The 22,082-nt window shown below is 42.5% G+C and overlaps 1 protein-coding gene across 13 annotated transcripts in view; it reads left to right on the plus strand.

Annotated features, from left to right (window-relative positions):
* sox5 (SRY-box transcription factor 5) overlaps positions 1 to 20,246 on the plus strand; it is a 235,917-nt gene extending 215,671 nt beyond the window's left edge. For 11 of the 13 annotated variants that reach the window (XM_079869700.1, XM_079869709.1, XM_079869708.1 and 8 more), the window contains 8 exons: positions 378 to 463; positions 7,272 to 7,421; positions 10,805 to 10,976; positions 13,864 to 14,036; positions 16,831 to 16,933; positions 17,452 to 17,628; positions 18,917 to 19,133; positions 19,379 to 20,246. In XM_079869700.1, coding sequence (XP_079725826.1) covers positions 378 to 463; positions 7,272 to 7,421; positions 10,805 to 10,976; positions 13,864 to 14,036; positions 16,831 to 16,933; positions 17,452 to 17,628; positions 18,917 to 19,133; positions 19,379 to 19,667 — 1,367 coding nt within the window. In that variant the 3' untranslated portion in view covers positions 19,668 to 20,246. The remainder of the gene's footprint in view (positions 1 to 377; positions 464 to 7,271; positions 7,422 to 10,804; positions 10,977 to 13,863; positions 14,037 to 16,830; positions 16,934 to 17,451; positions 17,629 to 18,916; positions 19,134 to 19,378) is intronic. The other 2 variants (XM_079869701.1, XM_079869703.1) reach the window with 1 other exon arrangement.
* The last annotated feature ends 1,836 nt before the right edge of the window (positions 20,247 to 22,082 follow it).

Raw genomic sequence — 22,082 nt, forward strand, 5'->3', positions numbered from 1 at the left:
CGCTATTCACTCCTCGTGTTCTGATTCATCTCTCCAACGCAGAGGCTCTTGTGCGGGGCCCGAGGAGACGGGGCGCTGACGTTACCTCGTTAATTACCGTCCTCTCCTTATCATGCCTTAGCCTTCAACTGCTATTGTGCTCGGGGTATTAGAGCTGCAGCCACACAATCAGCCTTTCATTAGAATGGAGGGGGGGACTTCACAATGGAGGTCTTTACCGACAGAAGAGAAAGCAGTGAATCTGTCGCTCCATCGAAGGAGAGGAGAGGGGGATGGGGCCCAGACCCTGTACAGAAGTGTTGGATATCTAAGGGCTGATGTGTGAAAAAAAAAAAAATCTAAAGCATCTGACATACCCATAATGCTCTTTTCCTCAGGTGACCCTTACCCTCTACAGCTGATCCCCACAACTATGGCAGCCGCTGCTGCGGCAACGCCTGGCCTCGGCCCTCTTCAGCTGCAGGTAACGTCCATCTTGTGGTTTTGTTTGTGTGTATGTCCTTTTGCTGTGGAGATTCAGTCCATTTTTCCCAACCCCTCAAACAAAATCTCTTTTTCTTCCCTAGTTTTTTTCCCCCCTTTTTTTGTTTTGTGATCCCGATAGAGAACAACAATGCCCACTGTTCTCCCCAACTCTTTTCCTCATGCCAACTGCAAGTTGCCATAGAAATGGGCCTTTGTGAGGGGCCAGAGCCCAGAGAGAGAATGCCGCACTGCTGGCTCTGGGGTGCTGATATTGTTCACTGTGGAGCGAAGGGTACCATAGAAACTGTTTTAAGGGGGACAGAGCACAGAGGGACACTGAACAGAGAGCAAACACAAAAAGATATTATGGGCTGTCTGAATAGAGTCAAACCCTAATGCAGCCTCACTGTGCTGCTCTGAAACTGAAAACGCAGTAAACATGCGTCTCCACGTCTGCCCTTTTTCCTTTTCCTCCCTAGTTTGGTCTCTGGAAGGAGAAGAAAAGTATTAACGGACTGCATCTGATCCCCAGGTTAAGAGCCTGGCTGTTTGAAATGCACTTACCTGGGTGGGGACCCACACGGGCCCGGCCCTTCCTCTCTGTTACCTCTATTACCAATTAAAGTGGCTGCCTAAGAGGCCAAACTCACCCTGCCACCATTAGCCAAACATTAGATGCACATTAGAGTGAATTTTAACAGGGCATCGCACTTACGTGCACACATGTAAGGATATGCACCTGCACATCTGTATCACAGTTTAAGCATATGCAAGAGGTATAAATGGCTCTCACACATACACACTCACACAGAAACAGGTGGTATTCCCAGGTGCCCTCTAGATAACAGGTAAATAAAACAGGATATTTTTTTCTGGGTTTTTTTTTTTTATTCTCTGTGTCTGTGCACTCACCCCTCTGTGCTCTGTATGACTGGCTTACTGCAAGAATCTTGTTCTGTCTGATTTTATCTGCTTCTGAGCTTGTCTCCATATGTTCCTTGGTGTTAAGATTCAAAAAAATCCCAGATTGAACAGCTTTGTCAGCCGCAATTGGATTTTGCCAGAAAAACAACTGGAGAAAAAAACAACAACTTCCAATGCCACTGTTCTCTCATTCCATCCTCAAATCTCCCTTGCTACACACACATTCAGAGAGAGAGAGAGAGAGAGAGAGAGAGAGAGAGAGAGAGAGAGAGAGAGAGAGAGAGATTAGGGCTTTGTCACAAAGAAAATGATTTACTAAGGCTAACCTAAATACAGATGTCTCAGACAGAAGCACGTTGGATTTCCTCTGGGACAATCTGCGCATTTGCACGTCTCATCTTCAGACCCCACAACACGATGAGAGGCCCAAAATATTTGCCTTGGTCACTCCACGAGCCGTGGTTTAGTAGTTTGTGCACTCAACCTGATGTGCTGAATCTGGCTTGCAATTTCTTGCCCCTCTTCTCAATGCACTTTATGTCCTCTCAACTATACTATATTTAAAATGTGATATTTTTTGTTTGTATAATACATATAGAGATCTAATGATGATTTCATTTAGTAGGCAGAAGACCAGAATGACCACAAGCTGGCTTTGAAGTATTTGGTTATTTACATTAATGCATTTGACAGATGCTTTTATTTAAAGTGACATACATTGCATTTATGGTATAGATTGTATCAGTTAATGCATTCCCTGGGAATCACTCCCAAAACCTTTGCATTGCTAGCACCATGCTCTACTGGACTAGAGGAATGCTTATTTAAGTATGTTTCTATATATAAGTACAATACATATTCAGTAGGAAAATAAAGTGTCTGAAGTTGCTGTGCAGCACATCAACTGAAGGCATGCAGCATTTGGTTACTTGCAGTGTAGACAGCTTTGTTGATTGTAATTTGTGGTGCATTATTGTAACTTAATTTTAACACATTGTAAGTAGGCGCTTGCGTCCTGTGTAGTGTCCAAAGTTCTCAGAGAGATTAATTTTGTATAACAATTCTCTTCAAGATATATTTCAACACACAAACACACTTGTAGATGCCTGACAGATGAAGTCACAGCTGTATGAGACTGCTCACCTACACACCAGCCATTAAACAAGTCCTCTAAGTGTGTGTGTGTGTGTGTGTGTGTGCATATGAGTGAGAGGGAGTCATTGCACTAGGGGTCACTATCTTAAAGGTGTTTGCCATTAGTCACTGCAGCAGTCTTTAAACCTGGCCACAAAACCACTTTTCACAACTGCGGCCACAGTTCACACTGGCCTAATATTCCATAACCAGCTAAATTAACCTGCGTAACCCACCAAAACCACACACACAGAAGCTGAGGGACAGTGACTATGACTTTGTTGGAAAGTGGAAGTGGAGAGAGAGAGATAAAGAGAAAAATAAGAAAAGGAGGGGAGTAATAGAAAGGTATGAGCTGCGAGCAGCATACTGAAGAGGTATAAAGTGGGTCAATGGAGGAGGTCAGCCATCATATGTAGAGGCAGATGTTGGACCATATTGCACCGGATTACTGCAGCACACAGGAGAACGAGAGAGAGAGAAAGCAAGCAGGGAGACTGTATTTAATGCCTTATATCAGCCGTAAAAAATAGTACATGTATTTCCATTTGTAGTTCAAACCCCCAGTGATTTTATTATTTTGACGCCACTTGCATGTGTACGCATGATGATAAGCACAGCGAATTCCTTTCAGATAGTGATCTGGTGGCATTGTCCGAGGACGATGAGGTCAGTGACACTGTTAATAGATAGCATGGCTGGATTGATCGTGTCCAGCTTGCCCTATCTGCTCCACAACATAAAAGCTTACATAACATTCCCAGTCTATCACACAATGAGAATGTTATTTTGCCTCAAAGCTTCCCACTAGCGGACCTAAAACCTGGACTGAGTACTGAGTCTCTTCCTTGACAATCCGGAACAAAAAAAAATTAAGCAGAAAAGAAAAAAATTATCCCACCTCACAATAGATTTTAATTTAGCTTTTGTATTTTTTGTAAACACTAGCTTTAGCTCTAATTGACACTTAAGAGGGAGATTTCTTGGCAGAGGCTTCAGTCAAACGCAACTCATGTCAAAGTTCATCCTGCCTGGCGCACTAATCAAAATGGCACAGAACTTGACAGCCAGTGTTTAGTTTAGTGCAAATAAATAACAAGAATAGGAAGAATTGACAACAATGGAAAAAGCATGAGACGCACAATAGCCAGCGGTGACCAAAATGACAATAGCTTAGAGGATCACTCCGAACTGCTTCCATTTTGACAACAAAGCAAGATGGGAAAAGAAGCTCATAATCTGAGTAAAGCAGGGGATTACTGGAGAGCGAGAGATGTCTGCTCAGCCACATAAAGACACAGATCCACTCCGCTGGATAGCGCTGACAGCAGCCCGTCTTCCTGTGCTCAGGGAGGGGACGGGGACTTAGCGAGGATGGGGTGGTGGCTTTGTTAAAACATGTGTCACCAACACTAATACTCTCCAATCAGCCTTACGAGTTAAAGCGCAAATGCCAATCTATCTCCTCTCGTCATCCTGCATATAGACACGTAAAAATACACACACACTACTTAATGGAGTCACATTTGACCCACTAGATCAGACAGGCCTGCAGCATTACGGACTGGCATTGGGATCTTTCTTGTGTGTTTGCCTTCTGTGTTGGCGGTATGCGTTTCTTACCTTTGTTGCCTTACACACACACACACACACACAGACAAACTTGTGGTTAGAGAATTAGAGCTGGCCTAATACTCCTCTGTGGGGATTAGCAAAGAGAGAGAGAGAGAGAGAGAGAGAGAGTGAGAGAAGCAAGGGGAGAAGCTTTAACAGTTCAAAAGGACGCAGCTTGACTGAAGGAGTCAAGAGTCCTATCAAATCCCTCACAGATACACCCTCCCCCATTCAGCACCCCTGTGTGTGTGTGTGTGTGTGTGTGTGTGTGTGTGTGTGTGTGTGTTTGTGTAAGGCTGACATTTAAATTCCTCTGTTACAGCCCCACTTTTGAGATCAGCCACCCCTTCATCCCCCATTCTCGCTGCGTGTGCATACGTGAGCCCGTGGGCACTCGAGGGGCATTGTGCTGTCACTTCCTGTTTGCTCACGTTGACGGCGGAGTGGCAGCGCTTTGAGCGTGTTCAGTGGCAGGCCCTGTTGGAAGTGAAGTGTATGTGTGTCGGTCTAGTGGTTGTGACTGACAAGAGCTGGCCCTGTAATAGAACTCAATTCAGAAAGAAAATAAAGCAGTCTGATGCAGTGGACCGGACACAGAGCATCTCGCCCTCTCACGCACACACACACAAACACACACACAGACAGGGCAAGCTCCGACAGGGGCCGTATGTCACGCTCAGGCACACACACAACCAGGGGCCATGGTGGGAGTAATTGAACAGAAATGACCAACAAGAGCTTTATTTCATGTCCTGCTCCCCTGTGTGGACTGCAGCTCACACACTGAGGTCACCTCCTGATCAAAAAATCCAAGAGAAATGTGTGTGTGTGTGTGTGTTGGAAGTGCTGTATGTCTGTGCACAACCTAAGTGAGGAATAAAAATAGAAGAATCACCCTGTCAGTGTTCATTTTAAAGATAATGACTGACTGAGTGTACATTATCCCACTCATTACTAACCACATAAAGTATAGATTTGAGCTGAAATTATTTTATGTTAGGAAAAAGGGTGATACAAGAGCTAAATTAAATGAATTTCATAGGACAACAGTCGATTATACAGTTTAGCTGTGGAAAGCCGATCAGAATCAAATATTACAAATAGCAGTGTATATAGTAAGTACTTTTATTAGGGATGCACAATATATCAGTGATCATATTTTTATCAGCCATAAGTAGTGCCATAATTGTAGTAAATAAGTAGGTAATATTAAACATCACTTTTTTTTTTTACTAATTCAAACAGCATATTGTTTATATCTAAGGTTACTGTAGACTTTTTATTTTTTTTATTTTTTTTAACAGGCAAAATAGTGTAGATTTAATGTTGGCCATCATATCGGTTGGCCATTGCATAAATATAATTAAATCTATACCGGAGATTTTTTTTTTTATTCAGTGCACCTCTACTTTTATACACACAGTTAATATAGCAGTGTCCCTTTTTAACCAAAAAAAATCTGTGCTTATTAACTTTATTAGCTCTCTGCGGTGCAAATTTAGGCAGATAAAAGCCAGTGTGAGTGGATGGAGATGTTCTGTATGGAGATATGTCTCTCAGCATGATGGTGTGTTAATCTCTGTGTTCTCATCTGATAGAAATATTTAATTCTAGCAGATACAGCCGACAGAAGATTGTGGAGAATGTGCTGTCGAGGTTGAGAGAGAGAGATAGAACTGCCATGGACATTTGCATAAACCAGTCTTTGTTTCCTGCTGGTGGCTGGCAGCCAGAGACGAACAGAAGGACGGAAGTTTTACTCACAAACAGCCATTCGCTTCCAAACCTTGAAGAGAAAAATACAATTTAAAAAACAGCCCGTCTCTGCAGCTACTGTAAACACAGATTTGGTTCCTCATATTTTCCCACAAATACAATAAAACGCTCCCTCTCTCAATTCATTCTTTGCTTTCCTCAAAGTCCTCGAAATTGCACATGAAAGCTGCACAAACGTACTTGTTGCAGGAATTGCCCAAACCGCTCCGGGAATCAATGCAAAGTCCAGCCACTGTACTGTCTGCCTGTTACCGTAGAAACATTTGCTCTGGTCCACAAATACACTGTTTAGAAGAGCACATCCCTGAGCTCCGCATTTAACAGTTGGGAGATGTTATTGCTTGTGGTTGACTGATACAGGTTTGTTCCATTGGTTATGCAGATGACAATATCTAGAGAATTGATATAGCCAATATAGTATTGATATATGCATGTAGATATATTTAATTCATTTCAATTTAATTCATTCAAAAATACATGCAATTATTAATTTTTATATAAGTGTTTAAGTGTTAGAAATAAATACAATATAATTAGGAAACAAACTTAAACACTTATATTTAAATACTTAAATGTACTACTTGTATAAGCTTTTATATACTGCTATTATATTTGATTTAAAAAATTTAGACATTTTCAAAATGTTCATTTACTGTTAATGAAGCTGATATTTTTTACTTATGAAACTATTGGCCAAGTGTTCATGGTTACTTTAATCACAAAAGATCAGCCAATCTGCCATTTAATACATTTGAAACAATGGAAATAAAAAGGAGCAACATTTTTGATTTATTCTGTCAAATGGCAGTATGCTGCATTTCATTGAATCATGCTGGCAGATATGTTTTCGAGTTTTAAGAGAGTTTTCTCATGGGTCCTTCTGTCCTGGTGTGCATTCTTAAGCAAGAGTAAAAGAATCAATAGGGGGTCCGGCATTTGTTTCCACTCTCAGTGGCAGAGAAATTCACAACTTCTCTCTTTACATAAACACATCCACCAGTTTTTCACCTTGAGAGGCCCTTTTTCAGTCTTTTTTTTCCTTAGTGAATATGACCCTTATGGTGAGTGCGTTTTTTTCCCAGGATGCACCTTGGCGGGGACATGTCTCACTCAGGCGTCTGCTAGCTGTTAGCGTAGCCCCTTGAGGCCGGATGGTGGAACATAAAGTGACAGCTCTGTCCCCTCACACATAAACAACCATCAGCCCTCTCCACTAATGGCCAAACCAGCTTTTTAGCCTGTTTTGTTTTTTTGTGCGTTCTGTGTATTCATTTATTCATGGACCTTTCTCTCTTCTTCATCCACTCTTCTGTCCCTTCTCTCTCTCTCTCTTTCTATCTCTCTCTGTCTCTTTGCAGCAGTTGTATGCAGCTCAGTTAGCTGCCATGCAGGTGTCTCCGGGGGCCAAACACAGCACTGTGCCTCAGGCCAACCTGGCAACCGGAACACACTCGCCCACCAGCGGCCAGAGCGAGAAAAACAGAAGCACCCCACCACCAAAGCCCAAGGTATGTGTTTGTGGATGCGAATTAGGCTGGAACACCTGTGTACATTTTCCATCCAGAGCTAATAGTCTTTGTATGTACTGGTTTTGATGTTCTTTAAGTTGAAAACCCATAACTCTTGCAAGCTGGCACAATGCCCTCAATTCTCCATGCCTCACTACATTGTTGCATTTTCAAGTGCTTTTTTATTCCAGCTTCTGAAGGTCCTTGGTCCTTGAACCCAAGGTCTAGCTACCACCACTGCTTTGTGCCTTTTTCTGATAGCGTATAAGTCTCATAACAGGTATCTTTCCCTTTGGCCAGTGTGGCAGCAGGAGGCCAGAGCTATCTGAGTGGAATAAAGCTCCATGAATATCAGGCCAGGCAGAAATAAAAGCAGCCTGTCTGGCCTCTCATCCCTCCTGCTGGGCTGGTCATTCTAGACGCCCGGACACCCCTGCAAGCCCATTCTGTCCCGCTCAGCAGTACAATAGCTGGACCGTGGGGCGGCCAGGGCTGGATAAACATGTGTGAAGGCCTGTTGCCCGCTCTCACTCCGGCCTTGAGCCACGACTGAGCCCGATGCCTGTTTGGAGAGGGAAGAGAACAGACCTGGAGCTCAACCACATGCCTGTTGCATAAGAGGAAGAGCTCAGGATACATTTCCCTCTGTCAATCCCAATGAAGCTTTGGCGGTCGCCATCGACTGTGTCTGGCCTCCCGCAGCTCACTGTGTCAAAGGCTAATGAAGGCCGTTTTCCTCAAACATTTGGTCCTTTGTTGTCACATGACCAAATACATGGAGATAAAGAAGAGGGATGGGGATAATACAGATAATTGGCAGTGCCGCCTGCACCTGCTAGGCCTCCGCAGCCACCGAGCCATGAGAAAATGACCTTTTCCTTAAATATATCTTTCTCTCTCATATTCCCTGTCAAGTATCTAAAAGTTGATGCAGAGCCCTCCCTTTCTCCTTCTCTACCTCCTCTTTCTTTCTTCAAATCTTCCCTCAATCGTGGCTCTCTCGTTTGTTCTCTCCATGTCTGCAAGCTTTTTGCCATCATGAAGGGGAAGGCATGCATATTTCAAGCTTGCTGCCCTGGGGTAGTTGCCACTCTTCCTCTCATTTTGAGATGTGTGGCGTGTGCCGGACAGCTGGTTGGACTGAGGCGTACAGAGCTTAAGTGCTTTACCCTGGGGGAGGCCTCACAACTCAGGTGCATCATGGACTCATATCACGGTTTTCACTCTGTGACCTACTCAGATTTACACATCCACACTATTCCTTCACTCAAGCTCAGTGCTGCCACAGTTGGCTTTGAGATTCCTCCTGAAGGTGCTGCCCATGTATTGGTCACAATGGGCTTGGACACTTCTATCTCGTGGGAGTGTCTCTGGTTTCTTTACAGTCTCTGAAGTAGACTGTACTGTCAGCAGCATATTTGAAGGATGAACTGTATACGTTCATGCGAAATTCAAGAGATTTTATATATATACAATTCTATCATTCTAGATTTTCTTCTAGAATGATCATTTTTATCAAGCTTGTATATTTAAGTTCAGTAATGAAATGAAAATGACCTATTAATTGTCATTTAAGTGAAATGACTGAACTTAAATATACGAGCTGGATAAAAATGACCATTCTAGAAGAAATTTTCAGATGGCACTTAGAGGCTTTTGCATCTGAACTCTTCATATATATATATATATATATATATATATATATATAATGTGTATATGTACATATGTATACAGCCAGTGTACAGTAATTAGCTATAAATAACTGATTAAAACTTAAAATAATTAACATTTTCAAAAAAAAATGTAATTCTAGGTGACTCATATGTCATTTTAGATGAGATTTAAGCTTATTCCCTATTATAACATGTATGACGGATCTTAAAGCTAGCCTTCCTTCTCTTACACAGCTTTGCCAGTCTTCATTAGTTCTCCTCTCACCAGCTTCCTTCTCTTTGGCTAACATCCCACCCAAGGATTTGCTTCTCGAAGAACAATCCACCATCGGGGCGGGAGGCAGGCATTATCTGTCATAAATATTCAGTTTTCCTCTTCAATGCAGCGTCGCTACACACCCGACACAATATGGGTCATGATACAGTATTCTCCTCAATCACGTCTTAGTGTTCTCATTGAGTAGGGTCTTTTGTGTGTCTCCCTTATGATGGAGTCCACATCCCACTGGTTCCCCTTCCATTGAGAACAGCGCTAATGAGGACAATCCTGTTACGGCCCATCACAGCACGGGCGGTGAGGGAAAGGTCTTAATCAAGCTCTCCAGACCTCAGAAGCTCTGTTCCAAAACCTAGCTTGCTGACTCGCTGCCTACTGCCTTTGAAACAGCGAATTTCTGCTCGTACTACTGCGGAGGCAAGACCAGGAGAGACACTGTAGCTCTGTGAGATGTGGTGGTCCTCTATGGCTGCTGCAAATGCTTTTGTTTCTTCATGGCCATTCATGACAGACGGGAAGGCTCTAGAAACAGGTGTTGGTACAGAAGCTGCACACATATGAGATCCCACTGCAGTTGGAGCACAATAGTGACCTGAGAGTCCCTCTGCCAGGCGAGGATGATTGACAGCTATGGCTTGGACGAGGGCTGGCAAGGTCATTTGATCCTGGAGAATTGCCTGAGTGCGCGAGCTTCTGATGTAGTTCTGGTATTGAGCGATGGAAGCTGTTAAGAAAAGAAAGGTCTTGATGGCAAGTTTAGGCCTTCGTTGCAATGTTCTGATGCTGTGTACGGGGCAGCATCTGTCATTCTGAGATCTAATTACCCCTTATGGTGCCTTCTCTGATGTGATTATGATGTCAGCATGGTTGATATCTTGGTAGCAGTCATTTGCACCGTATGGATAGACGTCCACCATCACAAAAGGGTTATTCAGAGTTATTTGATTATTATCTAATTGAGCCTAATTAACATCTGTGAACATATTTGAAGCCGTAATGTGTGTCAAATAATCATGCTTATATTTATAGAATACTTGGCCATTCTGTGTTTGTGTGTATGCTTGTATGTGCTTTGTTTTCTTCTCAATGCGCAACATGTTTGGTAAATGTGTGTGAATCTTCTCACCTAAGCATGTTTCTTTACATGGTATGCTCGCTTTGTCCCTGTTCTCTTGTTTGATTGAGCATGGGTGTGCTGCATGTTGATTACGCCATGGCAGTGCGCCAGGTCAATCCAATATCGGCAAGTTTTTCAACTGGCCTGCGCAACCACAATTACTTTTACCTTTCCTTGTGGTCTGGCCGCATTTGCTGAAAACGTCCTTTTTCGGCATGCAGTCAGCTGATTTGACTCCCCTGCTGGGAGTTTTGATTGGGTCCCAAGTCTCTGAGGAGAAAAATCACACCGGGCCAAACGTGTTGCTTTTTTGCAGGACGAGGGCGCTCAGCCCTTGAATCTGTCGTCCAAGCCTAAGGCATCCGAGAGCAAGTCACCCACCTCCCCCGCTTCCCCACAGGTCCCTACCCTGAAGCTGGGCCCCGGGTCCCTGAAGCACAGCGCCCACTCCAGCATCGGAGGACCGCCGTCCAGACTCAGCTCCATAGGTACCCACACCTCCACAGTTCATTGCAATTCAATAAACACATAAATGGCAGTATAACCGGCTTAATGTTATTACATATTGCCCTGAATGTATCTCTCAAGAGCATTTCCTACTCCCAGGATATGTTTTTTTGCTGGCACAGACTCTTGTATGAGACGGTAATTGATGTTACATTTTTAGGTTTGCAGAATTTAATTTTGCCTGAAGGGCACATTGTCAAACATTTATTAGTCTAAATGGAGGGGGAGAGCTTGTTAAGCAGCTGTGTTTGGAAGCGAAAGAGAGGGAGACAGCGGATGGGAAGGTTTAGCGGCGTTTATTTCTGTTGTTTAGAGGTGCTGAATAGAGCAACACAAGCCTTCCTGACAGGCGCTGAGATTAGACAAGCCTCTTATACAACTCTGTTACCACCCACAGCACAAACAACATACATTAATAACACAATAAAGCAATATTCTCCCCTCCCCATGCCTCCCCCCCTCACAACAGTTAGCCATTTCAGACTACTTCCCTGTAATCGCTGTGTTTTTCAACAAATCCTGGGATTTAATAGCAGATTAGTGGATTTGCCGCCCAGATGTTTTTTGTTCTGAAAAATGGATTAGGAAGTAAAGTTTTCACTGGAATCCTTTAGAAAATGTTGCAGTGAGAGGTTCTTTTAGATCGAGAGATTGAGAGTGCCGTATGTCCCTTGATTATTCCATCTGGTGCACATCTTTAAGGGGTCAGGAAGTATTGTAATGTCAAAGACGTATTAAGAGCCCCACTTAACATGCTGTTTCTAGGTGTATCCTAGTTTACCTGGAATGAGTATTTATATTTAAACTGCCAGATCTTTGCCAACGCCTTTTTTTTTTTTTTTAATTCCCTCATCTTTCCATCATCCATGTTCTCCACCTCAATCATCTTTTTGACCTTGTTAAGTGACATATGTCCTGAGACTTTCCAGCATGCCCGACCCCATGTGTCCCTTTCTTTTTGTGTCACTGTCACCACAGAAACACAACAAGGGCTGTCAAATGCTGTGTCCTCTAAGGCCATCACTCTCCCTTGCTTTTCTCAGAGGCTGAAAAGAAAGTTCTACTCTCCAGGTCACTGTAATGTGAAGAGTGATATACTGTTTATGTTTTGGGTTATTAAACTGATATACATCTCTACTTTAAGTCATTTTAAATGCAAGTACATCTCATAACCATCTCTCTCTAGTGGGGTCGGTGCTCTTAATTAACACCTCAGCCATTTTTTTGACCCCCAATTAAATTGACTGTCAGGAAGTGTGCAGGCTTCCACTCATCCTTTGACTTGTGACCATTTTAGCAGATTCCAGAGATATGACTCTTTTAAAAAGAGTTCTCTCCTCCATCATTTCAAATGAAAGCATTTAATCCATCCTATCCAGCATTAGCGACCGGATTAGGCCAGATAAATACTCATAATCTAGCACAGGTCTTTGTTAGATCTACCCTGGTGAGATAATGCTCCACCACACACACACACACGCACTAGCCAACAGATGCAGCTAACGGCTTGGGCGGTTAAGCTGCTGAGAATAATACAAATAATAGCCATGAAAAGATGGTTGGAAACATCTTTGATATGCTCGGAGGCAGATGTTGCGGAATGGGCCAAATTAGACTGCTTATGGCTTTAATATAAGTAATCTCTACTTTTTTTTCCACTTTTAAGATTTCCATGAGCTTTGGTCTGAATAAAAGCCTACAGAATGGTAGACAGAGAGAGATATGAGACAAATGGCACTTTTTAGCAAATCTCTGAATGTAAAAAATGCGGATTTGTGAGATTTTCATCAGGCTTCGGCATCTGTTTTCAACTGGATTTCTTATCCTTCGTCTGTGTGAAAGAGAGTGTTGCTCTGTCCAAAAGCTAGTGAGCTGCCTACAGAGGCAACTTTTTTAAGGCAAAGGCAAAATGTAGACACTTTATTTAGAGAAAAGCAATCACTAAATGCATTGCAACAGGCACAGAGAAAAAAATGCATCCAACACAGCAGACAAAGTGACAGAAATGTTGATTATAAGTGAACTTTTATTCAATACTATAAAGTGTCAATAAAAGACAGTGTAACTAATTACAAAAAAATCCAGAATTTGTATGCTATGAAGAACATTGTTGCTGCCTATGTAGGCAATAGACAGTGAGGCAGCTCACTGGGTTTCAGAACAGAGCTTGTGTCTTAAGTGTGTGCGTCAGCGACAGGTATCTGATGACAGCTTCTGCGGTAAATTAGAATAGAGATTTTATTTTCAGCTTCACATGATCATGTTATGTACACATGCATTAGGCAAACACTGATCTCCAACCAGTTTTCATTATTCTTGCACTTCATGTTTAAAGTAGCTGACAGTCCATAATGCTAGCTGCTTGAACTAAACGCTCATATGCCTAAGTCAATATTTATCTTCCACACTTCTTTTTTTCTGTTTGCTTTGAGTGAATGTTAAGAGCTAGTTGTGCCATAGGCAGGCTGAGTCACAGAGGTGACAGTCAAATGGTCAGTGTGTGTGTGTATGGTAATATTAACAAAAATGCTGATAGGTGACCTCACAGCATGCTCAGTGCTAATGTGTGATGCCCGAAGTGTCAGCAGTGTTTTAGTGTTGGGTGACTTCACTTTAAGTCCATACATTGAATCAAAAGTGCTTTATGTCAGGCAAGTACCAAAAATGTTCCAAATCAAACATTGAAATTAATAATATAATGAAATACTTATGCCCAACAATATTCAAAACTAGTAAAAATTGTCGATTTGGTAAATACAGGAACCATTTGGAAACGAGACACATATCAAGACACATTTATGCTTTACCTGTCTGTTGTCTTAGTCATACGCCTTTGATCTGTCTCCCTCACACGTGTCATTCTTTCAGACCTGCTGTCGTCTATCACCTCCGGCGGCTACCTGAACGACCATGAGGCCGTGACCAAAGCTTTCCAGGAGGCCAGACAGATGAAGGAGCAGCTAAAGAGAGAGCAGCAGGTGCTGGACGCCAAAGTAGCGGCAGTCAACAGCCTGAGCCTCAACAATGGACGCTCAGAAAAGGTTTGTTTTACTCTAGTCTTCCATTTACACACTCGCTCAATCTTCCAGCTTGAGACTGAAAAAGCTTGTGATCTTGCTCATCACCAATGAAAAGTGCAAATGAAGTTTTAAAAAAAAAGGAAAATACACAAACAGATGCGTTAATTACAACAGAAGTGTTTATCTCTGAACAAAGTGATTTCCCAAAGCTGTTCTTGTGAAGAGGGGGAGTAGAGGTGACTAAGATCTGAAAGCTCTTTTGTTGTACACGATGGCGATGTCTGGGAGGCAGGCTGAGGGCTGGCAGGGCGCAGTGAACAGGACGCTAATTTTAATGGCGTAGCTGATGCTAATGTGAAGTGACTGGAGTGACTCCTCGGCTACACGGCTAAATTGGGCTTGTTTGCTAAACACACTGGAGTCAGCTGGTCCACGAGCCACAGCACAGGAAACGCCTTCGACCGCAGATAATAAAAAAACACTCGCTTTCTGTGGAATTTGCATACAAATGCTTCAAAAAGCAGAGTATGTCAGTAAACAAGCATTAAATTATGGACACTTTTGCCTCATCCACCTCTAATGATGTGATTGTGCACATCAGCAGAGGAAGACGCTTGTATATACACAGGTGTCCTTGCTTCCTGATTTTCTCCGCCACACAGAGATTTGGTTTATTTCATAAACCTTTGTGTGTAAACTCGTATCAACATCTCCAAATACACAGTAGGTAAATGCTTAACAAAAGCATGTTGATATCAACTTCAGTTAAGCACCCACATGCTCACACTGCACTGTCGGTTTTTTTCTTCTTCCCTTGGCCAGGCTTAGTGGCTGTGCTGATTGTTACTAGGTTAATGAAGGTGCATTAGGAGTAATCCACATCTCCCAAGCACTCTATCCTTATTATGATTTACCACAGATCAGCTGCACTTCACCCTGACCACAGCTTTACATTCTCACACACACACACATAACTGTCATCCACGCTGCACTTTTGCACGCATTTTGAGTACAGAGGGGTTATTTTTGATTAAGGCCACACATTCAAATGCTGAGAAAAAGGGCGGATTGGTTGCGGTCAATGTGAGGGCAGCACACGTGAAGAGAGAGAGTATTATCAATGATCTCGGTCTTAGAGAAAAGTGGATGTTGGAGTTCATCTGAGTGATGTTGTTGCAAGCAAAGTTCTCTCTCCTGTATCTGATAAATTTCCGATTAAAAAAGGAAATTTCAATTCATTAAAGGACCTTTCTTTGCAGGGGTGTTAGGGGCTGGGCATACTCATTCTAGAGAGTATCTGATTAGACAAAAATCTGTAGTGCAGGATGTAGCCCATTTTCTTAGAACAGAAATTTTTTAATGTTTTTTTTTTTGTTTTGTTTTTTGAAGTAAAGTAGCATATAGTTGGCTTTAAAGATAATGGACATAGACTAAAAGCCTCCAAACTAAATTTTTTAAATCTTTAAACTGTATTGCGGTGGTTTGTGCTGAAATGCCACATGGTAAAGTGGCACAGTTGTTCTCTCACTATTTTTTCTGTTACATGACTGAGGTCCACATCAGCCAGCCCATCTGATGTTTGTTTTCCTCTTCAGCCCATTATCTCCTGATTTTAGACAATTACTGTCCCTCTATATTTTAACCTCAACTCTCTGAGAGAGTGCGCTGCGCTCTTTGAAATGATTCCCCAGGAACACATGGTGCGGTCAAACCCTGCGTTGTTCCTAAACCCTTTTGTGTCACACTAAGATAAATGGATTGTGGGAGATGAGCAAGGTCAATCGCCTATGAGATGAAAGAGTTTGAAAGCGTCGATCCAAGCAAGGTTTAGGCTCAGTTAGCCTACATGTTATGGTACATGTTGTAACTACTCCAGCTTAAGAGCATCTTTCTCCATTGACAGCCAATCAAAATATACATTGTGCAAGCCACGTATACAAGGCTAATATTTCAGTGTAGTGTAGTAGATTTTTTTACCAATTTATTTTTTGAGGGCTCTTAAAATAGTAATTATTCTTGAAGTTGAGATGAACAGGAGTGGTAACGGATAGCTTTTCCCAATATTACAAACCTTCTTGTGTATAAAGCCGAAGTTTTCGTGTTGTCACATTATCAAACCTGATCATCTCTCTCAGTCTCTCTCTTTGTCTCTCTGGGGAGAGATTCTCTCTCCATTACACATTCATTTAAACCCCACTCACTAACTCAGTCTGAACAATTAAATCTCGATGGCTGCAAAATGGTGTAATGCATTTCATTACAGAGTCGCAGAAGGCCCAGGTCACTCTCTAATGGTGAGGACTCTGTCTGCGAGTGTGTTTTAAACGTAGCGTGGATTCAGGATGGAGTCTAATTGACTAATTAAGCCCCAGATGCAGCTCGGGGGGGGGGGAGCAGTTTAGAGAGAGCAGGGGGTGTTGTGTTGAAATATGCAGCCCAGCTACATTAGCCATGTAAATACATAGTAAATCTCTTTTTATTGGGTGTAATAAATACCCAGGAGGCTGTGCGGTCCAGCCCCGCTCTCATCTCTAGAGCGCTCGTGCTCTCTAATGCATTGACCTTAGGGCTAAGCGAGAGAGACCGAGATCGAGTGAGAAAGAGAGGGAAAGAATAAGTGTAAATAGATTGCAGGTGGCATCCAGGCTACTCATATTTGATGGATAAACATTAACTCACATTTTATTTTATTTTTTCTTCTGATTCTCTCTCCATGCTCTTGATTCATCAGTTCATCTGTGTTTATGCAAATTTCATCTGTTGATTTGTCGATAATGAATTTAAATGGATTGGTTTGTATATTGTGTGTGTACAGGATAAAGCTGCTCTTGAGAGCCTAAGCCAGCATTTAAAACAGTCTGAAGAGAGCAAGTTCACTCACGCAATGATGGACTTTGGCATCAGCGGAGATTCAGATGGTAAGATCTTTTTTTTTTACGCCCATCATAAATTCCTCTCTCAATTGATGTTATTGTGTAATCAAAAAGTTCAGTTTAAAGTTGGCATGAAATGGATTTTATGATTCATCCATGCATCTTTTTTATAATACAATTTTTTTATAATACAATTAATGTAACTCGATCTTTTGGTGAAACGTTTCCTCTCTGGTGACATGCAGGACTTTATTTTGTCTGCATAAACCCCACCCTGTCCTATTTTTTTTTTTTTTTTTTTGGATGCACCTGAATATGATACAGAAGAACAGATGTCACAACTTCTGTAACATTGTGACTTTAAAGACACATTCAAGTTAAAGTGAAATAAAAATGGACCCTATTTACTTCCCTATAATCTTTATTGTAATCTTGGTGGCTGATGCTACCTGTTTTTATTAGTATTATTTTTTTCAATTAATCACAGCCAACCATACATTTATGTCTTATTTTATGTGTATTGTACATATGAGCATGTTTGGCCACCCACTTTCCTTCTCCAGGAAGCCCGAGTGTGTCGGACTCCCGGATCTTCAGGGAGGCTCGAGGGCGTGGTGGCAGCAGCGAACCGCATATCAAGCGGCCCATGAACGCCTTTATGGTCTGGGCTAAAGACGAGAGGAGGAAGATCCTTCAAGCCTTCCCTGACATGCATAACTCAAACATCAGCAAGATTCTCGGTGAGATAGAGACAGTGCCACTAAATCTCTCCAACCACTTATCTAACCACTTCAAGCTCCGTCTCTTGTTTTCAGCTGCGCAGTTTTTGACTCAAGGCTTTTGATAAAGATTTATTTTCCATCCAACTTTCATTCACCACACACTCTATTCCCTAATTGGCTGAGATTTGTGGGTACATTAAATGTGGGTGGGGCTTAAAGGCTGGCTCCTTCGGGAAGAACTATGCAGCCCGCGACAGAGAATCCCCTCTGTTCTTCCTCCTCAACACACACACACAGCCCTCTCCCGCACTGCATTGTGTAACCACCGCCTAATGAATCGCTCTAGAGGGCCGACTCCAACAATGATGATATAATTCATTATGCATTAAACCAGCTCTCCAGTCTGTCTGACATTTTCTCCAGACCTCTGGGATTGTGTTTGACATTTTAAAGAGCTCCTAAGCGTTTTATAACGCCGGAAAATCTGGTTTTAATAAGGCCCCGCTCTCTCAATTGTTAACAGAAGGAGTTCCCCCTTTACAGCACTGGGTGCATGTCAGGGCCAGTGGTGACAGCTTTTCCCCATTAAACATACAGTAGGACTGTGTAAATTCAACACAGACTCACACACGCACAACACCCTGAACACACATTTACTGCAGTTTTTGGGACAGTGGCGTATGCACCAGAGTGTAAATGTGTATGTATATGTATGTGTTCACATGCCTCTGTTAATGAGAAAGAGAGACACAGGCCACAGGTACACTGGTTGAGCTCTGATAATTAGATGGAGTGTGTTAGTGGCCCACTTAACCTGCTGTCACCTAGAATAATGTCGCATGTCGTGTGTGTGTGTGCGCTTTGGAGGGCAAAGAGCACACTCTATTCTTCTCTGTCTGACATCAGTTCCACTCAAAGGTACTCATTAGACCAAACAAAAACCCTCTCTTAGTGCAAAGTGCCAGTTTTTAAGGCTAACGATAGGCAGTTAAAAACCACACTAAAGCGTGAGTGTATTAGAGATGTGCAAAATTACATATTTTAAAAATCGAATAGTTACTGGGTTGCCTGAATGATTAGTCAACTACTGTCTTAAAAAGCCCTGTATAATTTGGCCTTGTTTGAGTTTACCTGACTTTGCTCTAGTACGTTTTCTTTAGAGGACATTTGCATTGGGAAGCTCAAACATGCAACCGTTAAAAAAACACATCTAAATGTTTGTTTGTAGCAGTTATCCCTGACTTTCTGTCTGAATCATAACTGTGCATGCATGTGAGGTTCTCTAAACACCTTATTGTTCTTGCAGGTTCTCGTTGGAAGGCCATGACCAACCTGGAAAAGCAGCCATACTATGAAGAACAGGCCCGTCTTAGTAAGCAGCACCTAGAGAAATACCCAGACTACAAATACAAACCCCGGCCCAAACGCACCTGCCTGGTGGATGGAAAGAAATTGCGCATTGGTGAATATAAGGCCATCATGCGCAACCGCAGACAGGAGATGCGCCAGTACTTCACCGTAGGGTGAGTTTTTACTAATGTATTCTTTTAAAGTCAACATATAATCAAATTGACCCTGATCAATTTTGTGTAACACATTCCTGATCTTACTGTTAACGATTCATCAGTGAATTCATCTATGAAACAACTTTCCTTTTGGGCGACATCACCAAACAGTCACATTTTTCAACCCCTCACTTTTTCATTACAATCAGACTAAGGTTTTCACCCAGGCCCCACTAACAGGTTGTGTGTTTATTGTACTACAGGCAGCAGACCCAGTTACCCTTGTCCTCAGCGGGCGTCGTGTACCCGGGTGCGCTCTCTATGGCGGGAATGCCCTCTCCACAGTTGCCCTCTGAGCACTCGAGCATGTCGAGTAGCCCCGAACCAGTCCCACCCACCAGCCAGCCCTCATACCGCACACACAAAGGGGAGGGGCCTCGTGTGAAGGAGGAGGAGCTCCGAATGGATGACGGCAACGGCGACGCCTACGATGACTTTGACTACGAAGACGATGACTATGGCAGTGACAGTGAGAATCACATCACTCAGTAAACCTGCCAATCACAGCCATCTCACCTGTCACTTGGCATCTCACGCAAGCAAACTTCATTCCGCCCCCATACACCGTCCAATCAGGACTCCTCCAGAGCCAAGCCTGATATCCACAGCGAAGCACAGGACCTGTCAATCAAAATGACTGTTACATGAAAAGGAGGGTCTTGTGAATGAAGTGTAACACTTGCCCTGACTCCCGCTGAGCGAACGTACCGCGGCAAGTTCTTATTGAATCACGAGTAAGCTATGACTACATAGGAAAAATGACGCTTGACCGGTTTGTTATCAAGACATTTATTACTAAGGACCTGTCAGTCGACCCGTCATAGACACTTTAAAATGGTGGACCTGTTTGTTTCTAAAGAGACACTTTTAAACCGCTTTTTTTTTCTTGGTTCTATAATATTCTCACTCAGGTACACAGTGCCAACAAGTGGCTTGTGAATGTGATTTTGTTGTTTTTGTGCTACAGTTTTAATAGAGAAAAAAGACATTTATTTTCCTCTTCACCGTAAAGCACCTGACAGGAGTAAAATGACAAACATTTCCTATTTTTTTTTTCTCTTCGGCGTGCTGTTAGCTGAATCTCTTTCTATCATCCTCACGCCCATGTGCTCTCACTCAAAGATGTCTTTTCTTTTGGACGAAAGGATGGGAAGGGAGGATTCGCGTCCCTTCACTCAGGAGTTTGGACACCGCTGGATGACAGACAATCCCTCCTTCCTCACATCTTTTCCTCTTGACACGCTTTTACTGTTCCTTTCTCCTCTTCTGTGGGAACTTTGGATGTTGACGTCTCTCATGTGTGGAGACAAACTTTATGAGATAGCACAAACTTTGTGTTTGGTGAACAGCTGACATGGAGAGTGAAGCCTCGAGCAGAATTATTGTACGCGTGCACATTTCTTTATGTTTGTGTGTGTGTGTGTGTGATGATGAATGCGCCTTTTGCTAGGTTTTAAGTTAATTTTTAGTACCTGTAGACACAGTTGATGTGCTGGTCATGTGAACATTAACAACAAAAAAAACCTATAATATTCAATACGTACGATTCATGCTAGCTGCCAGATCCTTATGGAAGGAAACCAAACATTTAATAATTACACTGCGTTTATCATTCCTTTATTTTTCTTTACATCCGTCATTTGTTTGTTTGCTTTTTCCTCCTATCTTACCTTCTTTCTTTTTTGCCCTTTCATTTTTTTCCTGTCATTCTCTTTGTCTCCCTGAACAATCTGTTTTTGTCATATCTGGGTGCAGGGAACATTGCGCCTCATTCCGAAAGGAAAAGAGGGGATGCGGAGAGAAAAGCTCTCTAGAGAAGAGTCTCTGTGCCTGAATGGCGTATTGAAGGAGGAGAATAGAGTTCCCACAAGCCCCAGTGCTCAGCACTTTGTTTTCAAAGGACAGCTCTGAGAGAAACCAGGGATCTCCGCACAAGACAAGCACGAGTGTGCGTTTCAATCAGCGCCCCTTAATATATCTCACATCTCTCCTCCTCCGCAGGGGTTTGTGTTGTCTCTCTCTTCGCTTTAATTCCCACACTTTTTTCCATCTATCACTCCGTTTATCAGTGCAGAGGAGTCTCCGAGCCGTGCCATCAGTCATCCACTCTCTGTGTGGCTCTGACTGACCCACTCCATCTTACTGCACCTGTGTAGCTGCTTTTGGCACGGCGACAGCGTTTGATTGACGGCTGCCCTAACTCTAACTACTCTGCCAGCCTCTCTCTGGCCTGGTGTGGGCATAAGCGGGCAGCTGGATGAGAGAGAGACACAAGCTGTTAGGTGAACAGCAGCCAGACTCCAACCATTAAACATCTACCCAAAAGCTGTCAACTCACAACACATATCAAAATATATATTCCGATTGCACACATAGAACTAAAAACATATTAAAACTTTTCTGGCCTACTTGAGATTTTTTTTTGACGAAAAATGTTAAAGGTACTCTGACGCCTGCAGCGCTAGCCAAGTGATGACCGATCGCATTTTGCGTGCTTGTCTTTGTCTAGTTTATTCGGTTCGAAGAGGTCCAGTCCCGTCTGTCGTTTGTATTTATGTTCTGCCTCCATGTCAACGTCACTCTGCTGTCGAGGTTGGGAGGAGCCGTTTCAGACTCTGCATGTCAATGTTTTAGTTCGTATTTGCAAATACTGTATTTTATTTTCATTAAAACTGCCTCTAGTGTAATAATATTATTAACATTAATTATAAGAATAGGCAGCATTTCCTAAGTTTAGTAAGTTATGTACAGTATAATTTATTATTTTCCTCCAGTTGGGTTTTTTTTTATGATCGTATGGAAACTGCGCTTGATAAAGCATTATATTTAGCTGGGTAGGTATTTAGATCTAATTATTATGTTCAATATTCTGTTTTTTGTTTTCCTTTTTTTATTTGTTCTCGTTTT

This window comes from Squalius cephalus (assembly GCF_949319135.1).
Source record: "Squalius cephalus genome assembly, chromosome: 4".
In the NCBI taxonomy this organism is placed as follows: Eukaryota; Metazoa; Chordata; class Actinopteri; order Cypriniformes; family Leuciscidae; genus Squalius; species Squalius cephalus.